Source organism: Oryx dammah, unplaced genomic scaffold (genome assembly GCF_014754425.2).
Source record: "Oryx dammah isolate SB20612 unplaced genomic scaffold, SCBI_Odam_1.1 HiC_scaffold_25, whole genome shotgun sequence".
Taxonomy (NCBI): domain Eukaryota; kingdom Metazoa; phylum Chordata; class Mammalia; order Artiodactyla; family Bovidae; genus Oryx; species Oryx dammah.
In genome coordinates, this window is record NW_024070209.1 from 2,066,485 (window position 1) to 2,091,252 (window position 24,768).

Here is a 24,768-nt window from a genome sequence, read left to right on the forward strand (position 1 = left end):
GGGAGAGGGGTGTGCAGGGGGAGGGAGAGGGGTGTGCAGGGGGAGGGAGAGGGGTGTGCAGGGGGAGGGGAGTGTGCAGGGGGAGAGGGGCTTAGGCGTCCCTCCCCCACTTCCAAGGCCTCAGAAAGCCGCGCAGCACCGCCCATGGCTGAGACCCCCTGAAAGTTGGAACCAGGAGGCCACGAGTACACTGTGGCCCTGGCGTGCCCCCAGGCATCTGAGACTTAGTTTGTGCTTCTGTGCTTAGTCGCTCAGTCCTGTCTTTACAACGCTATGGTCTGTAGCCTGCCAGGCTCTCTGTCCATGGGATTCTCCAGGCAAGATACTGGAGTGGGTTGTCATTTCCTCCTCTAGGGGATCTTCAGACCCAGAGATCCAACCTGTGTCTCCTGCATTGCAGGCGGATTCTTCACCACTGAGCCACCTGGGAAGCCACCTGGGAGACTTGGTTTGCGCATCTTTAAAATGGGCAGGTGCTGCCAGTCTCCTATAGTTGTCAAAACAATGAGGTGCCTTTAAGGCCCAGAAGTGCAGGAGTGGGGTTCTCAGCCCTGCCCTGTGGTCCCTCCCAGCACTGGCCTCCTCTCGGTAGGACAGAACCCCGGGTCACCTGCTGGGTCTCCGCACATCAGCCCAGGCCTGATTGCAAGACAGAGTCCCCAGGTCTAGCCCCAGGCTCCGTGAGGGCCACCCCCGCTGGCCGCCCAGTGCTGTCCTGAAGCCAGGGCACCGACAGACAGCTCCTGCCCAGGCTCTGAGCCCCTCCTGGGTTTCCCCTCTGACCTTCTCCACTCAGCCCACGTACAGAGCGTTCAGCAAAGAATTCATGAAATCATGACGGGCCAGCTGCCCATCGTCCCCCACCTGCCTCCTGGGCTGAAATAAAGACCTGATTCATTGAGGCCTTTTCCCTCCCGAATAAGATCATTAATAATGGAGAAGGTCTCTGTCAGCCTGGGCAGGGCCTGTGCATGTGTGTGTGTGTGTGTTTGTGTGTGTAAGTGTGTAGGGCGCTTCCCTCAGCATCCCTGGCACCTGGGGCCCCCGGCCACCCTCACCAGCACCCCCTTTCTGCCCTGTTGGGATGGTGAGCCCAGTCCGACTGTAGCTCTGAGCACCACTGACCACCCCCAACAGCAGGCCAGGCTAAGCCTGGAAGAGGGGAAGAGCGTGGAGGGGCTGCTGAGCGTGTGTGTTGGGGGGTGGCCTGAGGGGGCGCCAACCACAGGGGGCACCGGCAGTGGGACCTGGCTGGAAAGTTCACGAAAAGTCAGGATAAGTGGTTGGGTGTTGCCGGGTCTAGACAGCTGCTTCATCGAAAGCTGACCAGGAGGCCCACCGCCCAGCCCCAAATACGGACCGCCCTTGTGGGGCCATGAGCCAGCTCAGCTCCTGGAGGGCTCCCCCAGCCAACGAGAGCCCGCAGGAGGCAGCGCACCAGCCTCTGCTCACCTGAGCGTTTGCTCAGACTCCACAGTTTCAGGGATGTTTGTAGGGTTTTTTTATCCCTCAAGTGTAGGAAAGCCACCACAGAGGACAGGCAAGAACCCCGAAGGCCAGAAGCTTGCTTTCGCAGCTCTCCTTGCAGCCAGAGAGGAGACATATGACATGGGCTGGGACAGCCTGACGCCTCTGCTCTTGACCTTGAACCTGGAGCCAGTGAGTCAACCGAGACCCCCACAGAGTGGTGACGCCAGTGGGGGCCCCAGGCCCAGAGTCCCTGGACGGCAGCGCCAGCAGCAGCAGAGGTCCTTGTCCTAGCCTCTGAGTGTCCGTGACTGAGGCCTGGCTGTCCGTCAGCCTGCTCTTTGCTCTGGTCTGTCTGCCAAGCCTGGCTCTGTCTGTCCTGGGGAGGCTGTGAAGGGCCTGGGTCCCCCACCGTTGATTCTTCTCCGGTTACCATACACCTGGCTGCATTTTTTCTGGTCCTTGTACCCAAGAACCCGACCATCGCAGGGGCTGTGCTGGAGTTTCTGCATCTGCAGAACTTGCCTGAATGTACATCTGTCTGTGATATATTTCGGACACTCGTATAATTTTTAGGACCATATAAATGTCTCCCTGCGATGCAGGAGTCACAGGAGACATGGGTAGGATTGCTGGGTCTGGAAGATCCCCTGGAGGAGGAAATGGCAACCCACTATAGTATTCTTGCCTGGAGAGTCCCATGCACAGGGGAACCCGGCAGGCTACAGTCCTTGGGGTTGCAAAGAGACGGACACGACTGAAGTGTCTGAACACGCATAAATGTAGTGAAACCCCGTAACCCTGGAAGGACATCACCACCATCATCCTGGCCAGTCAGCCCCCCACTCAGAACCAGGGCCCGCGTGGGGGTGCTGCTTCCTTCCACGCCTGGAACTCAGGCTGCGCATACTGGGTACAGTGAACTTGGGGGCGACCTGGGGCCGTGACCCAACAGGCACAACTGGGGCACAGCCATCCTGAGCAGGGGCATGATGCACAGGCAACAAGTCAGACTCAGCAGATGCCCAGAGGGGCCACCCTGCTGCCTGCCTGGCCACTGAGGATGGTGGGCCAATGACAGGCCACGGGAGGGCGGGCCAGGTGAGAGTGCCTCAGTTATCAATGCAGGAAAACAAGTCTCGCGGCTCCGGGGTCCACTATGCCCGCTGGCTGTCCTTTCCCGACCCACACTCAGTGGAGCTCACAGCCCGGCATCTTAACAACTCACCCACAGCTCTCTGCTCCAAGACTCCACTCACCGGTTGTTTGAGTTGTTTCTGCAGACGGTTGCACAGTGTAGAGTTGTGGGTTCCATCCACGTGCCCCCTCCTGGGGAAGTCGTCAGGCCCTTCTGCAGTCTCTATTTGCCTCAAGGTAAAAATAATAATAATAATAATGATCAGGGGCTTCCCAGGTGGCTCAGTGGTAAAGAATCTGCCTGCCAATGCAGGAGACCCAGGTTCGATCCCTGGGTCAGAAAGATCCCCTGGAGGAGGAAACGGCAACCCACCCCAGTATGCTTGCCTGGAGAGTCTCATGGACAGAGGAGACTGGTGGCTACAGTCCTTTGTGTCATAAAGAGACGGACACGACGGAGCAACCGAGCACGAACGCAAAAAATACTGAGGGCTCTGGGCTGAGGCAAGGAGCCCCGACTTTGTTGTGTGGCCCTGTGTGGATCCACCCCCCTCACCTCCCTCCTTCCAAGGGCCCCATCATGTACCAGAGCAGGTGCCCAGCGGAGAAGCCCACAGACCCTGCCCTCAGCCGGGGGTTCCTCCAGCAAGTCGCCACTGCACAGTCCGTGCCATGGTGGAGCTGTGGATGCAAGGGGAGTCCCAGCGCCTGCAGCTTTAGAGGCCAGGGTGCTTCATGCAGGAGATGGCTTTCTGGTCGGATCTTTTTTTTTTTTAAGTTTTACTTATTTTTATCTTGGGCTTTTCTAGTGGATCAGGCTGTAAAGAATCTGCCTGCCCTGCAGGAGACCTGGGTTCGATCTCCATGTGGGGAAGATCCCCTGGAGCAGGGAATGGCTCCCCACTCCAGCATGCTTGCCTGGAGAATGTCATGGACAGAGGAGCCTGGTGGACTGCAGTCCGTGGGGTCGAAAAGAGTACACGAACGAGCGACTAACACGTTCATTTCTCATTATCTGGGGCTGCACAAGCTCTTCATTGCTGCGTGCGGGCTTTCTCTAGTTGTGGCGCGTGGGGAATACTCGCTAACTGTGGTGTGAACGCTTCTCACTGTGCTGGCTTCTTGTTGCAGAGGACATGCTCCAGGGAGTGGACAGGCTTCAGTAGTTGCTGCCCGAGGGCTTAGTTGCCCCGCAGCACGTGGGATCTTGGTTTCCCCACCAGGGACTCAACCCATGTTCCCTGCGTTGTAAGGCAGATTCTTGACCACTGGACCATCAGGGGAATCCCTGTTAGCTGGATCTTAAAGCATGAGCAGGGCTTGTGTGTGGAGGGAGTGTGTGTTCACAGCCTAGCGAGGTTGGCAGGGAGCGTGCCTGCGAGCAAAGGGTGCCCAGCCCCACGGTGGCCTTGAACATCCTTCTCAGCCCGCTCCTCCAGCTTGGATCACCAGTGGACACTGTCTGCGCTTGCAAGGTGGCCTCGCCATGCAGGGACAGAGGGTTCTTGGAGAGAGAGGGGGAGGATTGAGAGATGGGGCAGGAGGTGACCCATGCCGGGGGCAGTGGCGCCCTGGGAATCGTCCAGCAGGGCAGGGGCTCCTCTCACGCGCCCCCGGAAGGTAAGGGCCTGCGTGGAGTGAAGGACTGCCTCGAGGCATCCTGGGGACCATCTGGAGGTGCCCTTGGTGAGCCAGGGCTCACGGTCTCTCTGCCTGTTCCTGCTGCAGGAGGTAATGAAGGTGTCCGACGGCAGCCTCCTGGGGGAGCCTGGGCACACTCCGCTGAGCAAGAAGGAGGGCGTGAAGTGGCAGCGGCCGCGGCTCACCCGGCAGGCCCTGATGAGGTGCTGCCTGGTCAAGTGGATCTTGTCCAGCGCGGCCCCGCAGGGCTCAGGTAGGGGCTGGGCCCCCTGGGGAGAGGGTGGGTGTCTGCCCTGAGCTCAGAGACCTACCTGAGGACCCCAGCCTGGACCTCTGCAGGGAGGGGTTACTATTCATTCATGCCTGTCCCTGTGCATCGGTGTCCGTGCCCCACGGGGCACAGAGCTCGAGGCCGGGCCCAGGGAGGCGGGGAGTGTTGGGCCCTCACTGGGGTTCTCCCAGCCAGGAGGATACAAAGGGGTTTCAGAGCCTTGCCGGCTAGGTGACCTTCAGCATCGCACTCTTCCTGAGTCCTCGGAGAAAAGAGGGGCTGATACCCACCTACAGGGGCCTGGTGAGGAGGTGGCCCGGCCTTCGGCCTCCTCAGTCCTGCCCAGCACAGCCCGAGGGCTGGCCGTATACTGCAGGCTGCGCTCGGCGTTGGCAGGAGAAACGGCGGCCTGGCTCTTGCTGGTGACACTTGGTGTCTGTGATGCAATAAGTGATGCAGAAGGGACTTCGTGCAGCCCCATACTCTCACACACACGTGCACATACCACATACTCACACCTATACACACCCGTAAGAACTTGTGGGCACACACAGGCATGCATACCGCACACAGGCACACGTATCGCACATACTTCCCATGACCACACACACAAGGCGTGCTTGAGAGTCTGCCTCTTTGACTTTAAGGAAGAAGTGCGGACTTGGGCCCCTGAGTGCTCTGTCTTGTTCATTGTCTCAGACACTCTCTGTGATTTCCAGAGAGAATCAGTCTCTTTGACTGGAAAATGGGGACATCCATGACCCCAGCATCCCACGCTTGATGCGGTGGGAGGTCAGCCATGAGTGCAGGCCAGGCCCCTGTCCTTGACCTGCACCCCTCCTCCACGGCACGCTCCCAGCACGATTCCAGCCCCTTCATCTGCTTCCCAGAGCCCCTGCCATCTGTGGTGCTTTGTCACCCTCCGCTGGCCCTTTTCTTCTCCACAGCAGCCTCCGTGGAGGCTCTGAAGCCTGTGAATACACGTGTGAGGTCCATGGGGGTTCTCCACATCTCGCTATGGAGCAGAAACATGAAGTCACTAAAAGTTCATGCAAACAGCTTAACTGAGAAACTCACATCTTCACGGACTGTTTTTTTCTGCAGCAGAGTAAAAGCAATTGTTTTCCATCAGGGTAGGAACAAGGAGCAGACATGAGCAGTGGTGCCCTCGTGTGGCCAGTCCTTTGCGCCTAGAGGGCTTGAGTCTGCTTTGACAGACCCCACTTGACCTCACTGGAGGCACAGATTTTTTAAATTGATTGAAATGTAGTTGATTTATAATGTCGCGTTAATTTCCCCTGCACAGCAAAGTGATTCAGTTATACATACATATGTACATATATATTCCTTTCCATATTCTTTCCCATTGTGGTCTATCACAGGATATTGAACAGTTCCCTGTGCTGTACAGTAGGAGCTCGTTGTTTATCCATCCTATAAATAACAGTTTGCATCTGTTAATCCCAGACTTTCACTCCATCCCTCCCCTGAGCCACGGCAACCACGAGTCTGTTCTCTCTGTCTGTGGGTCTGTTTCCATTTTGCAGATAAGTCCATATTTTGTATTTTAGAGTCCACCTATAAGTGATATCATATGGTATTTGTCTTTCTATTTCTCACTTACTTCGTTTAGTATGACAGTCTCTAGGTTCATCCAAGTTGCCACAAATGGTAGGATGTCATTCTTTTTAATGGCTGAGTAATATTCCATTGTGCTGTTGTTAAGTCATGTCTGACTCTTTTTGACCCCATGGACTGCAGCACAGCAGGCTTCCCTGTCCATCACCGTCTCCTGGAGTTTGCTCAAACTCATGTCCATTGAGTCGGTGATGCCATCCAACCTTCCCATCCTCTGTTGCTGCCTTCTCCTGCCCTCAATCTATCCCAGCATCAGGGTCTTGTACAGTAAGTCAGCTCTTCGCATCAAGTGGCCAAAATATTGGAGTTTCAGCTTCAGCATCAGTCCTTCCAGTGAACACATATATTTTCCACACCTTCTTTATCCATTTATTCCAGGCTCAAATTCTCCAGGTCTCCTTGGCAGCAGCACAGGCTCCTTTTCCTCCTGTGACCTCACAGCCCCTTGGTGACCTGTGTCTGGCTCGCTCCCTCCTGGGTCCTCTCCACCCAGCAGCCCTCTCCCTGCCCCCAGGACTCTCTCCTGCTGAGCCCCGGCTTCCACCTTCCAGGAGGAACATCTGGCCTGCTGTGGTCTTCAGGACAGTGCTGGAGTGTCCTGCACTGAGGCCTCTTGCACACCTACTTGTGGGTGGACACACGGAAGAGCAAGCCGGGGGACAGGCTGGGTATGTCCAGGGTCACAAGAGGGGACCACACCCACAGGTCCCACCTTTAGCTCAGGTGGGTTCCTAGATGGCAGCTAGATGCAGTTCCCTGCAGCTCCTTCTAGAGCTGTGTGGAAGTATTTGCTGAATGACTGGTCTTGGCCAGGAGGCAGTGGGGGCAGGGAAGGGTGCACAGCCGAGGACACCACCAAGGGCTTTGCCCAGCCCTGCCGTTCCCCTGGTGACCTGTTCACCAGACACCCTACCAGGCCTTGAGGGGGCATGAGGGGTGCAGAAAATGTGCCCTTAGCGGTGTGAGGCAGGTGTGGAGGGCCGCACTGTTTTACTAAACCTAGAGAGCAAGTGTTCAGGAAGGTCACACAAGCCCATGGGTCACACGGGCCAGGGCTGAGTGAGGGCTCTGATCCGGGGCATCTTCCACGCGCTGTAGGCAGGGTGCCCACCCGGATGCACTCTCCCTGCCTTTTCTCTCAGGAGCTGTGGGAAATGGGGGTTGAGGCTCAGGGTCTATGGAGGCAGCAGCCACTCTTGGCAGCAGAGGAGCAGAGACCCCCAGCCTGCCCCCTTATCCACTGGGCATTGCTCCCAGGCCTTGCGCCCTAGTCTGAACAGCTCCCTTGCGTGTCCCTCTGGGACGCACTGTTGGCGTGGTCACTCCGAGGGCTCTCGTGGAACGCTCAGCTGTGCCCAGGCAAGGTGCCTCTCTGCTCCTTTGGGAGCCTCCTGGGCTCTGGGTGCAGAGGCCAGCTGTGCCGTTCAGCGCCGCTCTGTCCCTGTGCTCAGCCTGGCTGGACTGGGTGTCCTGGGCCAGGGCCTCCCGAAGGCGGGCGGGTGGCCGGGGCACTGCGCCCTCGTGGGGGGTGGTGGGCGTGGTTTCCATCAGCAGAAGTGGTGCCTGAGACACCGATTTCTGGGACACCCTGGAGCAGGGGTCTGGCTCAGTGGAACACACAGGTGTCCTGAGCCTCTGCAACACGGCAGGAGTGTGCGGGATTCAGAGGCTGGGATGCACGAAGATGGGGGCCAGGCCTGCCGCTGCTGCGGCCCAAAGGGTCAGCCCTGGCTGAGAAGAGCCTCAGCATGGGGTTGGCAGCAGGTCAGCAGGGGCGGTCTCTAAGATGGGTAGACCCAGGTCCCGGCAGCACTCTGTGGCATGGCCCCCACCCCACTCAGGAGGAGCACCCGTCCTTGGCCCAGGAGTGTGTCCCTCCCCAACACTGGGGGCCCATCTTCAGTGACCCAGAGGCTGGGACTCTGAGCTGCTCCGCTTATCTCCGCAGCATCTTAAAGTCCTTCCTGTTAGGATTCGAGGCGGCCTCTCCAGGGACGCAGCTGAGTCACCAATCGGACCAACCTGTTTCTCAAGTTTGGCTCCCATGAGGCCTGTGAGACTGGGTGTTTTTAACTATAAGCCTGGAATAGTAACACCATCCACAGAGTAACCTGGGGTCCAGCCGGACTGGTGTAAGCAGAGAGGCACTTGCTCTAGGCTATTGGGAACTTTACAGAAACTCTAGAGGACCAGAGGAGGAGGCCTGGATGGGACAAGACCAGGGTCCTGCCTGCCACTATGCGGGATGCCCCCTGTCCCCACCCGTTCTGGCAGGGACCCTGGAGCTGCAGCCGCATGCTCCTGCGTGACAGTGTGACCATTCCCGCTCAAAGGGACACAGTCCTGCACCCTCCCCCAGATGAAGACCCAGACTCTCGGCCACTGCTTCCGTCTCTGGGAGGTGCTCATTTCTTCTGGGGTTTTGTCGACCCCATGTAAGATCACAAAGTCACTGCCACCACCAGCACCCCTGGTTTAAAAAGCGGTAGTAGAAAAGTGTGTGTGGGGGGACTACCTGGCAGTGCAGCAGACTGCAATGGTTAAGAATTCGCCTTCCAAAGCAGGGGGTGCAGGTTCAACCCCTGCTTGAAGGATTAAGATCCCACATGCCTCCCTGGCCAAGAAAACCAAAACGTAAAAACAGAAGCAAGATTGTAACACATTCAACAAAGACTTTAAAAATGGTCCACACACAAAAAAAATAATAATAATACCACCTTACAAAAAAGGAAAGGTATAGGGACAAAAAGGTAAATTAGCTTGTCTATAATACATAAGCATATATAAATACATGCTAACAGGATTCTGATGCATTTGAAAGACCAAGATATACTTGACGTCATGTTTCAGAGTGAGATGCCAGGACTTCCCTAGTGGTCCAGTAGTGAAGAATCTGCCTGTCTGAGCCCCGTGTATGGAACATGCACCTACCTGAGACTTCTGGACCCCGACCCTGAGCTCATACTCAGCACCTGTGTGATGGTGGAGTGCTGTACACGAACGTGTCTTTAGAGCTGAGCGGGAGATGGGCATTCGGCTCTCTCTATTTTTTTTAAGGTTTCATTTGCTTATTTGTATGTTTGTTTATTTTTGGCTGTGCTCAGCCTTCGTTGCTGTGCTCCGGCTTTCTCTAGGTGCAGGGGCTACTCTTCACTGTAGTCTGCAGGCTTCTCATTGTGGAGGCTTTTCTTGTCGCAGAGCAAACAAGCTCCAGTAGTTGCAGCATGTGGGATCTTCCCAGACCAGGGATCGAACCTGCGTCCCCTGCACTGGCAGGTGGATTCTTAAACCACTAGACCACCAGGGAAGTCCCAAACGCTCAGCTACTGACAGACAGCTGAGGTCTCAGGGCTACCTGGTGTCAGTCAGAGATTCCATCTCCCTGAGGGCCCAGGAGTGAGCCAAAAGTAGTGTCAAAAGAAGAAGAGATTTTTGCCGAAAAAAAAAAAAAAAGAAAGAAAGAAAGCCTAGTTTTGCTCAAAACCATAGCTCCTACTGGGGCCTGCCCTGGCCCCAGAAGAGCATCCTAAGTTTTCTTAGACACACTGTGTGCCATCGAATGTGCTGGGTCATCAACCCAAGAGGAGACCTGCTTGTCCGGAGCCTGGACCTACTGCACAGCCTTTGCTGTGCCGGAGCCGTGCCCTTACCTGTGGCACTCAAGAAGCCCCGTCAAACGCTGTGCTTTCTTTCACTGGCTGACAGTGCAAGGTGTGACATTTGTCTTTCACTTGGAATATTTTGACTTGCCTGCCCTTGCATGTAACAGCAACCCCAAACAACAGTGGCTCCATTTAGACAGAAGTATGTATTAATATCTCCTATCTGAGAAAACTGGGCTAGGCAGTGGCTGGCACTGGTTTAGCAGCTTGAGGATATCAGAGTCAAGGTCTTGCAGTTTTGTGTCTGTGTGTGTGTGTGCGTGCGTGTGTGTGTGTATGTGTGTGTGTGTGTGTGCGTGTGTGTGTGTGTGCACACGTGCTTTCCCTCACAGTTGTTGCTCTGGTTCCAGACATCATGGCTTTGCTCCTGACAAGAGAAAGGAAAAATCAGAGGAAAGGAGAAAGTGGAAGTGCCTACATCAGGAAAGCGGCACTTTCACGAACTCTCTGGAAGATTTATGCTTATATTTTGCTGGGCAGAACTGAGCCACCCTGACTACAGGGAAGGGGTGAGGATTGCCTTTTTTAAAAAAAAAAAAAAACCTGAGCACATTTGCACCCCCAAGGCAACCTGAATTCTGTAGGTTAGAAAGCAGAGAATGCTGACGTGAAGTTCTCTGCCACACTTACCACATGGGGTTGTTTGGATGCCCACACGGGCCTTAGCAAGCTGCCTGTGCACACTGCGTGCTCCAGGACGCGGGCCCGGGGTCGTCAGCAACAACGGGATCCCCTCCCACTTCCCCTTTCTCTACTCTGCAGAGGTGCCAGCGGGGCTTGGGGCTGGGGTCAGTGAGCATAGGTCAGAGGGGAAGAGCTAGCCAAAGGTCAGGTGGCCACCCTTCCCCCAGCTCTGCCCAGGGTCCCTGGCCCCTGAGCCTCCCAGGAGGGGACTCAGGTAGGGGCAGGGAAGTTCCCTTTCTGGCTGTCTAGAAGCCCCCTGACCTGGATAGGGCCCCTTTGCAGTGTGATCACACCCTCAGTTGAAAATCACACAAGGGCACCTCCCCCAGTGGTGGCGGAACTCAGGAACAGAGCCCACCCCGCCTTCACACCCTCCCAGCCCAGGAAGCTGCAGGAGCTCTTCTGTCTCCAGGGAGAGGGAGCACCCAGGTCCTGAGGAGCCAGGGTCAGGCGCAAAGTGAAGGGCTGGGCTGGGGGGCAGGCAGTCCTGGGAAAGGCCGAGAGGCGGGGAGGTGAAGACAGAGCACAGAGGAGGACAGGGCAAAGAGGCTGAGACACAGAGGGGCGACTGAGACCGCAGGACTGGCACTGAGATCAGGAGACAGACCAGGGGTGGGAGAGAGAGCGTGAGAATAAAGGCTCTGAGTGCCTTCAGGCTGGGAGAGGTGGGCAGAGAGGGGACAGAGAGGCTGGGGGGCTGGGCAGACCGAGGGGTCCCTGGGCCAGTCCAGGGATGGCAGGGCGCGGGGAGACCCCTGGCCCAGCTCGGCACCCTGCCCTGAGGCTGCAGGAGTGCCAGCACGGCTGCAGAACGCACCTGGGTGACATCATCAGCGTCTTCTTTCGCTTCATCTCAGGGAACCTGGCTCGAGGTGAGGACTGCTTGGGCTGGACTGGGGACCAGGGTGCAGGAAGAGGCAGGCTTGGGGCTTAAAACCGTGCCCTCCAGGAATGGGGCAGGTGGAGGTAGTCCTGAAAGCAGGACAGGAAGGCACCCCAGCCTTAGAGTCCTGTCCTGTGCCAGGTGGGCAGTGAGTACCAAGCCGGGGCCTCCCCACCCGTCGGCCTAGGGAGGAAAGTGGGTGGGGAGGGGGCTACCTCTGCAGGGTTCATGGACTTAGGTACATCCCAGGCGAGAGGGAGCCTGCGCTCTCTGGCCGGCCTACCTGCCTTGTACACACCGACCTCATCGCTGGGGTCTTCTCCTGTCGTCCCTCCCTTTCTGGAGACCCCTCTGCTCCTGCATCAAAGACTGATATGACATCTGCAGCATAGATGAAAGAAAATGAGCCAGCCTGCAGCCTGTATAAAGGCCTGTGTATGGAAAGTGCTCGAGGGGCGCAGAGCCTGGTGCACCGAGTACTTGTCAAACTCAAGAATGATGTTTTAAGAAGGATAAAAATTGAAAATTGAATATATAATCCATCATCTCAAAAATCAGTCAAATAATAATGGTTTAAAACCTTCAAAAGCAGTAATAAAACTCTTGGAATAGAAGAGATGATTCTGGGACTACCCTGGTGGTCCATTGGCTTAGACTCTCCCCTCCCAATGCAGGGAGCCCGGGTTCGATCCCTGGTCAGGGAACTAGAGCCCACAAGCTGCAGCTAAAGATTCTGCACGCCACAACAAAGACGGAAGACTGGAGCAGCCAAGTACATGCAGAAAGGCAGGCTTTTGGTACAGTGAAGGTTTGCAGAGGGAGCTCAGATGGGAGTGTGCATCTAATGGGGCGGCCGGTTGCAACCTTAGGGGCTTCCAGGGAGCATTCGGGCCAGTGTTGTTGTCAGGAATGGAAGCCCAGGTCTTTTGAAAAGCAGGGGAACTTTGCCCTCCGCCACTTCCCACCCCATCTCTGTTCCCGATGCCTCTAAGCCCTGCCTCCCAGTTGCTAGACTTCCCCTCTCTAAGCTGTTGTTATTTTCGGGGAGGACAAAACTTTGAAGATGTTGGTCCTTGAAGAGAGACGTCTGGGGGGTGGACCCAGGGGCAGAGGGAGGTGCCTGGAGTCACCAAGCCTTTGGCGGTGGAGACCCAGGTTTGATTCCTGGATCAGGAAGATCCCCTGGAGAAGAAAATGGTAACCCACTCCAGTATTCTTGCCTGGTGAATCCCATGGTCAGAGAAGCCTGGCGGGCTGCAGTCCACGGGGTCACAAGAGTTGGACACGACTTAGCGACTAAACCACTAGCTGCTCCCACTCGCCGCTGCTGGTTGGTGACCTGAGGCGTCTCTCCTGGCCACCCTGCGCCCCCTCCTCACTAACCAGAGTGGCCGGAACAGCATCTGCTCCACAGGGCAGCTGCGAGGGCCAGGGAGCCCCCTTGCGCAGTGCAACCTCAACCCACGGGCGGCTTCATTGCTGGTGGCTTCAGGCATCTTTTCCAAATCTAGTAATCTGGCAGGCTCAGGGCTGCTTTCTCGCGCTCCCTCTGTCTCAGTCTTTCTAGAAAGGGAAGGAGGATACTGCGGGCCTCTGTCACGGAAGACTGCAGTCTGCCTCCGGGCCTCAGGTCCCTCGTCTGACAACAAGCAGAGGCTGGGTTTGCTGGTCTCCATCTGAGCCCCTTCCAACTCTGGAGGATGCGGGTTCTGGGATTCACGGCACAGCTCGGGTGGGAGGGGCTGCCTGGGGGCAGGGAGCGGGGAGTTAAGCCAGGGTCAACTGCTAAAGCACAAGTACTTGACATCAACTTGCAAAACAGTCTGAAGGAAGCTGATTCTCTGTTGCCTCTGCCTCTTTCAGTTGCTCTGTGCAGTTGCTCTTTCCAGCCCTTTGCATAAAAGTTTGTGCTCATCCAGTGGCCATATTTCAGGTGTTAGTGGGTGCTCAGGGAAGCCTTGTAGCTCCAGACTGTCATTCACCCCAGAATCCCTTCTTCTGACTCGTCTCAGGTTTCAGGTTGGAGCAGGAGGGCAGGACATGGGCACCTCTGAGCATCTTTGCTCTTTCTCTGCAATGCTCCCGCTCAGAGCGGTGGCCAGGTCAGTGCCATCACCTAGCAGCTGCTTACCCTCAACTTTCAACTTTTGAGACTTCCCCTCTCCAGGCAGTGTTTCTTGGAGGAGGACAGACCCCTAGTTCTCTTCCACAGGGTCTGAGGGACCCTGCCGAAACGTGCCTTCTGCCTCTGTGACTGTCCCTGCACAGGTGTCCAGGTCCCTGCCATCTCCCTGCCTGCCTCTGGCCAGTGTTGCCAGGACCATCACCCTGACCTCCTCCAGGTGTGAGTCACACCCGCCTGGCCCTGCATCCCCCAGACTCCGGGGACACATGCCCAGATGCCTTCAGGTTTCCCAGAAGCCCTTCAGTTGGACAGAGACCAAAGGCCCCCTGGATGGGGAGAGGGGTGCAGAGAAGACACCCCAGCACACCAGCCAGCCTTTCGAGGACCTTCCCTCCCTTCGCCTCGCCAGCCTTTCTCTTCTCTGCCCTCTGGAGGGGCGAAGAGGATGAGTCACAGAGTCAGTTTCTCAATCCCCTCGTGTGACCTGCAGAACTGGTCTTAGCCTTGATGACCTCTGCCCAAACCCAACAGGAAAAGTCACACTTAATACCTGAATGTCAAATGTGGAATCCACACCAAGATGGGGAGGGCCTCAACTTCTGGGCCTTTTATCATACCTTGCAGCAGGTGCCCAGGTCCAGGGCTCCCAGGGACAAGGCAGGGGTGGGGCAGAGGCCAGGAGGGGCCAGGAGAGAGGGCTTGGGCTCCAGAATGAGGCAGCAGAGGCCCCAGGTTACAGACAAAGGCGGGCACTGCTGGCTTGAATTGTCAAAGCATCCTTGTCAATGTGTTAAAAATATCATTCTCCAAATTGACAGCATGTGTCAGATTCTACTGAAGTCCTTAATGAGGCAACCAGCAGAGTGACAAAGCAGAAAAGAAACAGATTTTTAGAGGGGCTGGAAATAAAAGAAATGTGGGCATGTTACTGCTCAGGTGTGAAACTGAGATTCAGGGCAGAAGCCACCACCTGGGCGGTCATCTTCTCCCCCAGAGAGAAGAGGACGCCATCGCGTCTTCCCAGCTTTACAGGCCTGTGAAACATCTGGGCCCCCTTCACTGCTTAGTTGCACTCCCCTGGCCAGTCAGATGCCCCGCAGGCATTGAACAGTGCCCCAGCAGAGCCCAGAAAATCAGTGACGCTCTTGGGTTTTATTTCTATATTTTGAAAACAACTTTTAAACAACAAAGAACCTTGGCTCTGCCACTTGTGGCTGTTACAAGGTAAAAGGTGAAAGGACATTCAACATTCCACAAACGTCTTTGAGCGGGGCAGCACCAAACCAAAGGTGTTGCTGTGCTGTGCTTAGTCCCTCAGCCGTGCCCAGCCCTTTGTGACCCCATGGACGGTAGCCCACCAGATTCCTCTGTCCATGGAATTTTCCAAGCAAGGATACTGGAGTGCGCTGCCATTTCCTTCTCCAGGGGATCTTCCTGACCGAGGGATCGAAACCGTGTCTCATTGCAGACAGACTCTTCACCACCGAGCCCCCTGGGAAGCCAGGTGGTTGGCAGCATAACCCCTGAAGGGAGCGGGTGGGGAGGTTTTTTATAAAGCGGCGGGAGCAAAGCAAAGAAACTGATTGGCTGCCGCTTAAGCCCTTGTCTTCGTTGTCTGTCTGTGATTGGCTGCTCGTAAGCTGCCTTTTCTTGGATTCAGGTGCGTTCACTCTGGCTTTTTAGGTTTTGGTTTGCTTGCATGAGCTACCAAGGCATCAGGGCCACCTCAGTCCAATGGCCTCCTGTTTGTTTAATTAACTTATTTATGTATTTGGTTGCACCGAGTCTTTGTTGCAACGCACGGAATCTTTCACCAGGGTGCACCAACTCTCCAGTTGTGGCACACGGGCTTAGTTGCACCGAAGCGTGTGGGATCTTAGATCCCCAGCTAGAGACCGAACCAGCATCCCCTGCATTGCAAGGCAGATTTTCTTAACCACTGGACCACCAGGGAAGTCCCTGGCCTCTCGTTCAGTTGCTTTAACAATTCCTCCCTTTTGGTCATCCTCTGCTGCATAAGAGATTGACCAACAACTTGGTATTACTGGGAATTCCTTGGTGGTCCAGTGGTTAGGACTGGGTGCTTTCACTGCTGAAGGCCCAGATTTGATCCCTGGTCAGGGAACCAAAATCCCACAAGCCATGTGTGGCCAAAAAAAAAAAAAAGTAAATTAAAAAAATGTTTCAGTTTGTAATGACTGTCATTCTCAGTCGCCCTCGGGTGATGTGTCTCGTTGTACACCTCATAGGTTTTGCTGTTGGCCATGAAAGAGTTGTTTGCTCTTTATCTCATTGTCCGACACGTTTCTGTCACTCCAAGCTCAGTGAGGCCATCTGATGCACTGCCGAGGAACTCACACTCGTGTTTAAGACCCCTGAGAGCACACAGCCCGCCAGGGAGACTCCAGTGGCGACTGTCAAGAGGATAATACCAAAAGTCTGAATACACTTCTTATTCAGGGCCAAATCTTGCTGGTATCAAGTAAATCAAATAATGCACCTGAAGAGGCATCAGCCTTTTTTTTTTTAGCCAAGTGGCTTGTTTTTTCAATTCTTGCGTTTGAGTTTCTTTTAGACCAGAGTTGTTGACCCAAGTACACCAGGAGGTCATTGCCAGGAGGTACAGATTCCTCCTTGTTCAGCCAGCAGGTAATTTAAAGCAGCTCTATTATCTGAAACCACTTTATTGGCTCAAAATAACCCCTAAGTCAAAGAGGCATATTTGGAAGTGGCATAGTTTCCTACCCTTCATTCCTCATCTTTTAAATGTATCCAAGAAGTCTCACAGTCTAGACTTTGAGTTGGTAGTTGACTGCATCTCACTGAACCAGTCTCTTAGACCTGAGAAGAGGTCAGTTCAGTTAAACAGTTGCCCCTTTGGCAACCATAAATCTGTTCTCTATGTGTGTGAGTCTATTTCTTTTTCATAGATAAACTCCTTTGTGTCATATTTTAGATTCCACATATAGGTGATATCATACGGTATTTGTCTTTCTCTTTCTGACTTACTTCACTTAGTACGATCATCTCTAGGGCCATCTATGTTGGTACAAATGGCATTGTTTCATTATTTTTTATGGCTGAGTATTATTCCCTTGTGTACATATATATACCTACATTTTCATAAAAAATTAAGAACATTCAATAAGTTTCTAAATTCTGAAGAGATCAGGTAGAGAGAAAAGGATAACTATAGGCCATTTTTGTTTACAAAAGTATACTTTACCAAATTGCTGTGATATAGATTACTTAAAGGAGAAATGAGGTTCTTTTAATCTGGAAAACAAATTATTAAAAAATCAGCAGTTTCTTAAACAAAGGCATAGAATTATAATTGCCCCCATCAGCACTTTCATCGTGATGTAATTAATTCCTTCCCTTTTCCATTATGGTTTATTGTGGCATATTGAATGCAGTTCCCTGTGCTATACAGGAGGATGTTGTTGTTTATCCACCCTATATATAATAATTTGCATCTGCTAACTCCAAACTCCTCCATCCTTACCCTTCTTCCCCTTTGGAAACCATAAGTCTGTTCTCTATGTCTCAGAGTCTGTTTCTTTCTCATAGATAAGCTCATTTGTGTCATATTTTAGATTCCACGTATTGGTGATATCATACGGTATTTGTCTTTCTCTTTCTGACTTACTTCACTTAATATGATAATCTCTAGGGCCATCTATGTTGGTGCAAATGGCATTATTTCATTCTTTCAACTATAAAGCTGAGTATTATTCCATTGTGTGTATATATATATATATCTCAATCTTTTTTATCGATTCACCTGTTAATGGACATGTGAGTTGTTTCCAGGCTTGGCTATTGTAAATACTGCTGCTGTGAACATTGAGGTGCATGTATCTTTTCAAATTAGAATTTTCTTTGGATATATGCCTATGAGTGGGATTGCTGGACCATATGGCAAGTCTGGAACATATGGCAGAGATCAAATTGCCAACATTGGCTGGATCATCGAAAAGGCAAGAGAGTTCCAGAAAAACATCTATTTCTGCTTTATTGACTATGCCAAAGCCTTTGACTATGTGGATCACAATAAACTGGAAAATTCTGAAAGAGATGGGAATACCAGACCACCTGACCTGCCTCTTGAGAAACCTATATGCAGGTCAGGAAGCAACAGTTAGAACTGGACATGGAACAACAGACTGGTTCCAAATACGAAAAGGAGTACGTCAAGGCTGTATATTGTCACCCTGCTTATTTAACTTCTATGCAGAGTACATCATGAGAAACGCTGGGCTGGAAGAAGCACAAGCTGGAATCAAGACTGCCGGGAGAAATATCAATAACCTCAGATATGCAGATGACACCACCCTTATGCAGAAAGTGAAGAAGAACTAAAGAGCCTTGATGAAAGTGAAAGAGGAGAGTGAAAAAGTAGACTTAAAGCTCAACATTCAGAAAACGAAGATCATGGCATCTGGTCCCATCACTTCGTGGCAAATAGGTGGAGAAACAGTGGAAACAGTGACAGACTTTATTTTGGGGGGCTCCAAAATCACTACCAATAGTGACTGTTGCCATGAAATTAAAAGGCGCTTACTCCTTGGAAGAAAAGTTATGGCCAACCTAGACAGCATATTAAAAAGCAGAGACATTAGTTTGCCAACAAAGGTCCGTCTAGTCAAGGTTGTGGTTTTTCCAGTGGTCATGTGTGGATGTGAGAGTTGGACTATAAAGAAAGCTGAGCGCCGAAGAATTGATGCTTTTGAACTGTGGTGTTGGAGAAGACTCTTGAGAGTCCCTTGGACTGCACGGAGATCCAACCAGTCCATCCTAAAGGAGATCAGTCCTAGGTGTTCATTGGAAGGACTGATGTTGAAGCTGAAACTCTATTTTGGCCACCTGATGCGAAGAACTGACTCATTTGAAAAGACCCTGATGATGGGAAAGATTGAAGGCAGAAAGAAAAGGGGACGACAGAGGATGAGATGATTGGATAGCATTACCGACTCGACAGACATGAGTTTGAGTGAACTCCGAGAGTTGGTGATGGACAGGGAGGCCTGGCGTGCTGCAACCATGGGATCGCAAAGAGTCGGACACGACTGAGTGACTGAACTGAACTGAATGGCAACTCTATTTTTAGTTTTTTGAGGAATCTCCATATTGTTTTCCAAAGTGTCTGTACCAATTTACATTCCCCCAATATCATGCAATTAATTCCTGATTAATCCTTGACCTTCGGTCGGTAGATTTCTGAATTCGTCAGTTTTCTCCATCAGCGTTCTGAACGTTCTGATTTAGTGCAGCGCTATTATGAGCTTCAAGTTATCAGAAATCTGTACTTGTAAGAATTCTTTCTGTAAATCTCTTTAAAGAGGAAGCACTTTTGCAAAAGCATCAGAGTAAAACCATCACTGTCTGTAAATGTCAAGACTTTAAAGTGACCATGGCTAAAATGGCTGATGAGATTTCATTATAAGGCAGTTAACAAGGAATTTTTATGATGTCTGTGACATACAACATTTTAAGATCATAACTAGAATTATGATTTTATTATGCCAGGTCATATCAGATCTCTAGAAATCTTATACAATTTCTCATTCTAAAACAACCAGTTATCCTACTTTAAAACAAAATAACTCTTTTTTCCCTTAAAAATGCATTTCCTCCTTTTATACCTTTTCTTACCCAAAATACATCCTACTTTTATTGTATACAGTCATTTCTCTTATCATTTCTCAAGGTTTTGTTTACATATATTGATTAGATTTCTTAACCCTTAGAAACCTTAATTTCTAGTGAAACTAAGAAATTAGCAATTATGGACTGCTGTACCAGCATTCTGTAGATTGGCAAACTTATTAATACATTTCATAATCTCTACAAGCATATTGTCCTCACAGTGAAGTTTCCAATGTGCCACAAAACTTGTTTATTAACAGACCCAAATATCTTTCTTCCTTCTGTAATAAGCAGCCAAAAATAGGTAAACCCGTGTTCAGTAATAAATGTTTCAGGATTTTACCTTATTTGGTGGGAGGGCAGCCTCATATTCCATCTTTTGATGCTCTCACTCAGCCACGTGAGAATGGGCCTTGGGCCTGGAACACTTTTTTACCAAGAGATATAAAGCCCACACAGGGACCTCCCTGGTGGTCCAGTGCCTAAAACTCCAAGCTCCCAACGCAGGGGGCCCAGGTCTGATCCCTGCACTGGGAACTAGGTCCCGCAGGCCGCAACTGAGACCCGGTGCAGTCAAATAAGTAATATTTTTTAAAAAAGAAAAAGGTCTCACAGTTTGTGCTGGGGCTTTCACCTTGTATGGGAACATCCCTCCTTGTCTAATTTTTAGAGTATTCCTTTGTCTCTGCTTAAAGAATCTGCCTGCAGTACAAGAGACCTGGTTTCAATCCCTGGGTTGGGAAGACCCCCTGGAGACAGAAATGGCAACCCACTCCAGTATTCTTGCCTGGAGAATTCCATGGACAGAGGAGCCTGGTGGGCTACAGTCCTTGGGGTGGTAGAATCAGACACAACTGAGTGACTTTTTTTTTAAGGCATATGCATTCGATGGCAGCTGACCACTCACTGTTTTATCTGTCCTCTGCGGGGAGGGGGCAGAGTTCTTCCACTGTGGCATGAGAGGGGTGCTCATAGGTCAGTTGCCCTGTGCCAGGTGCCAGGAGAGGCCTGCAGGCCATAGGGGGCCAGTCTCCATCATCAGAATGCATCTTGCTTGATCTCTTCTCCGTGTAAGTAAAGCATCCCATCCAGGGCTGTTTCCCTTGGAGACGCCAATAGAAGAAGATGCAGCAGGCGGAAGTGTTTCCAGTCCCTCCCTGGAGCTGGTTCCTGGTGCTCGGTGTTCTTCTCCCTGGGATTGGTAAAAAGACTCGGTGGGCTTTGAATTGCTTCTGAAGCTGCTTTTCTGTTCTTGTAAAGACTCAATTTGAAAGGCCAGAGCTGTTTTTTTCAGTTCCTCAAAGAATTGCATTGCTGCCTGAATAATAATGTCAAGGGCTGAACCCACCCATGCAATTTGCTTCTTTATATCAGGAAGAAGATTCCCACTAAGATGGAAATAAAAAAAAACTCTACATTTTGGATTTAGAGCTGCTTGTATCTTTGGAACATTTCAATGCATTGTTCCACAAAGGCTTCAGAACGCTGTCTTTCCCTCTGTATGTATAGTTCTATTTTAGCTTGGGTAGGAAGGCCTCAAAAAGTTCCCATCAGCCCTGAATATCAGTCTCTAATCCAGCCAACTTCTGACCATACAGCTCTTCTTTTCTCTTTTTTAAACAATTTTTTAAAATTAATTGATTAGTTTTTATTTTGGCTGCCCTGGGTCTTCATTGCTGCAAGCGGGCTTTCTCTGGCTGCTGTGAGCAGGGGCTACTCCTCATCACGGGCATGGGCTTCCCATGGCGGTGACTTCTCTTGCTGGTGGAGCACAGGCTCTAGGGCACGAGACTCAGTAGCTGCAGCACACAGGCTCAGGAAGTGTGGCGCGTGGGCTTAGTTGCCCGCGGCGTGTGCAGTCTTCCCAGACCAGGGACCACACCCGTATCCCCTGCATTGGCAAGGGGATCCTTATCCACCAGGGAAGTCTAGAGCTCCTCTTAAAGAAAAAGTCATTTCCAATATCTTATCTTCAGGTTTTAGCTGGAACACACAGGAAATATTCCTGGCAGTACTGAACTCTTTAAAAGAGACGATTTTGATTCATTTTGTCTTAGAAACTTCTACATATCAATTAAAAAAAGAATGCATCTCATTGTTTTGGGGAAGTTTGGGACTGATTTTTCCCTAGGGCATTTTGTAAGTAAACAAGTTCATCTAGGTTAAAAGTTCTCTACTCTGGCCACTGTAATTCAAGATTATCTTTGGTTAGGTTAATGCGCTTGTCCAGACAAACGCAGATTCTGGGCCTGTCATTGTTTTACCTAGTTATAACAGTTAGTTAGTCCAGATGGAGGAGGCCCAGACTCTTTAGACTCAGAGGAACCCACTTTCTCCTTCCTCTCCTTCCCTTCAAACAAAATTTTACTCACCTCAGGCCTCGTGGGTAGCCATTCCCTTCTCCAGAGGCTCTTCCAGGGATCCAACCTGGGTCTCCCGCATTGCAGGCGGATCCCTTCCCATCCTTTACTGGGAAGCCCACCTCAGGTCCAGCTTAGGTCTGACCCATTCCAGTTGAAGTCAGAGGAATTCATAATGTTTTGGTTGGCCCCAGTGCACCTTGGGACCCAGTCTGGTAAAGGAAATAAATGCTCAGAGAAAGTTAGAGAGCTCATAATGCAAAACCTGTGGCGCTCAGTTATCCAAGGACTTACCCGTGACCTCAGTGAGGAAACAGCAAGTGCAAAGGGGTCAGCACGTGGTGGCTATGCCTGGTTGCTTGTTGCTCCCAGGACTGTAGGTGGGGGCTGGGGTGTCTCATTCGAATTCCACTTCTGACACCAGAGCTGTGAAAAGGTAAACACAGGCACAGACAAGCAGGCCAAAAATAGGAGCAGTCCACCGACATGTGCTGGGTTAAATATTTAAACAAGGAGGCCACTGCAATGAGGTGCCTCTAATGCCTTGGTAGCCTACAGAAGCAAGCCAAAACCTTAGCCAGAGTCAATATACTTGACCTCGAGAAAATCGAACTTGAGAACAACCAATCACAAACCGCTGATTAGGCTTTCCCAAATAAGATGACCGCTTCAGCCAATCAAATAACTTCCTTGTCCTGCTTCTGCCTCTTCTTTATAAAACCCGGCCCCCAGCCCCTGTTGGTGGAGTGCTCCTAACTCAAATTAATAGATGCTCATACCACACAGATCATAATTAGACTGTGAAAAGTAAAAAGATAAGAGGAGAAGGTTGTTGTCATATGCATGCGGAAATCTCTGCACCAGTGGTGTGACCGTTCACCTTCTCTACCTGACGCCAGAGTGGTCTCCTGAACTGGCTTACCTTACGTTGGTGCATGGCTTTGGGGAAGTTGCGTGGCCTGTCTGAGCCTCAATCTCCTCGCCCACTGAGTGGGTACAACAGAGGGTGGTTTTGAGGGTTCTACTAGAGTCTGTAAAGGGTCGGTGAGGGTAAAGCTGTCCCCTGTGATTTTAGGGGCATGGCTGGTGACGTTGGGGATGTACTGCATGACTCTGAGCTGGAGTTTCCTTCCTTCTGGGCCTCGGTTTCCTTATCTGTGACACTACAGCTGGAGAAGGCAATTTTCCAGGCCAAGTACCGGCTCTAAAATCTGTGATTTCTCCCCATCCCCTTTACCCAGGTAGAGAGGCCTGGGAGTGTGGGATGTATCTAAGACTCCTGCCTTTAAAGCCACTGCCCACTCCTTCCTGGTTTCTCCTTAGATGCTCTTTCTGGGCCCTGAAAGGCTCTGGGCCCTTCCACCATTCAGAGCATCTGCCAAGCCTCTCCCCAGGGCCTTGCTAATGCATTAAAGTTCATTAAAAGTCAACCTTGAGCACCTCACTCTTCCTTAGCATTTGCCAAGAGGTTGGGATTCTCCCGACAGTTATAATAGGCTGCTGCTGGACCCCACCTCTGCTCCAGCCTCTACCCGCCTGGCCTCCCCCACTGTCTGCCTCCAAACGGCCACTTCAGAATAGGAAGGAGAGGCTGGGCGAGACACAGAGAAAGGGCTCCCTGGGCACTGACTGGAAAGGTCCTCTGGGAGGACCCCCAGGAAGGCATTGGGGAGCCACCTGCCCAGACACAGGGGCCCCAGGGGTCCTGTGCCAGACACCTACCCCAGCATGGGGTGTGCGTGTGTAGCAGGGCGTCTCTGCTGCTGTGGGACCTAATTCCCTGCTCTCCAGGATGGAGTAGGATTGAGGGTGATTTGGGGTGGGGTTGCGGCGGGGGCGGGGGGGCTGGGGGACAAGAATAGCTTCCAGACGCGCCAGGATGGGAGGAAATGTTTGTGCTGCACTTGGGGTGGTTCAGGAGAAAGGCAGAACCCTGGTGACTGGGCGCTTGGGGCTCCCGGACAGACCACAGGCGAGCCACGCTAGAGCCTGTGGGCCGGACCACACACCCGCGGCCTGCCTCCCCCGCTCCTTGCCTGCAGCTCTCTTGAGAGGCATTCCCCCATCTTCCCACCAGAGGGCAGCAGTGACCATGCTGTCCACCAAGCTGGCCCTTTTTTTTGTTAATTGGAGGATAATTGCTTTACAGTATTCTCTTGGTTTCTGCCATACCTCAATATGAATCAGCCATAGGTATACACATGTCCCCTCCCCCTTGAACCTGCCTCCCTCCTCCCACCCCAGCCCACCCCCTAGGTTGTCACAGAGCCCCAGTTTGAGCTCCCTGAGTCTCACAGCAAGCTCCCACTGGCTCTGTTTTACGTGTGGCGGCGTGTATGCTTCCATGCTCCTCTCTCCACCCGCCGCCCTCTGCTTCCCCCACTGTGTCCACAGTCTGTCCCATGCCTGCGTCTTCACTGCTGCCCTGCAAATAGACTCACCCGTACCATCTTTCTAGATTCAAGCAGGACTGTTTTAATCTGAAATCACCAGCTCTGCATTTTCTGGCAGCTGAGATGGTAAAGAATCTGCCTGCAGTGCAGGAGACCCAGGTTCAATCCCTGGGTCGAGAAGATCCCCTGGAGGACGAAATGGCAACCCACTCTAGTATTCTTGCCTGGGAAATCTCATGGACAGAAGAGCCTGGTGGGCTACAGTCCATGGGGTCGCAAAGAGTTGGACAGGACTGAGCGTCTGAGCATAGTCTGCATTTTCTGACATAACCCTCCCTGCCCACCCAGCATCTCGCACCTTTGGGGGTTAGAGACACGGGATCTGGGGCTCCCTGGGCTGACACCTCTCTTCCAGGACACCTCCTGTATGCTGATGCTCTGAGCTAAGCCCAGGACGGGCTGGGGTCCTCTCACCAATGGGCCTCCCCTCCCCCACTGCCACCTGTGAAGTGCTGCCCCAGTCCCTAGGGTTCGGTGTGCCTGGTGGAGGCACTGCCTTCTCAGGTCAGCTCCGGAGGCCCCAGGAGGGCAGGGTGGATGGTAGGGTGTGAGCGTAGGCCTTCATTAGCTGTCCTCCCCTGTGGATAAGGGGCGAGGCTCAGACGGGAGCCGTGCTTTTGTGCTGGGCGGAGGGTGCCTTGCCTGGTGTGAGTGCTCAGCTGACTCTGTGCAACCCCTCCAGGCTCCTCTGTCCATGGGATTCTCCCAGACAAGAGTACTGGAGTGGGCTGCTGTTTCCTCCTCCAGGGGATCTTCCCTGTTGCGGTCACATTCCCGAACGATGATGATCAAACCTGC

The 24,768-nt window shown here is 52.4% G+C and overlaps 1 protein-coding gene across 1 annotated transcript in view; it reads left to right on the forward strand.

Moving 5' to 3' along the window:
* Window positions 1–24,768, forward strand: part of KCNIP3 (potassium voltage-gated channel interacting protein 3) — a 95,002-nt gene that overhangs the window by 10,418 nt on the left and 59,816 nt on the right. Inside the window, exon 2 of the mRNA XM_040267568.1 lies at window positions 4,333–4,498. Within this exon, the coding sequence (XP_040123502.1) occupies window positions 4,333–4,498 (166 nt within the window). The remainder of the gene's footprint in view (window positions 1–4,332; window positions 4,499–24,768) is intronic.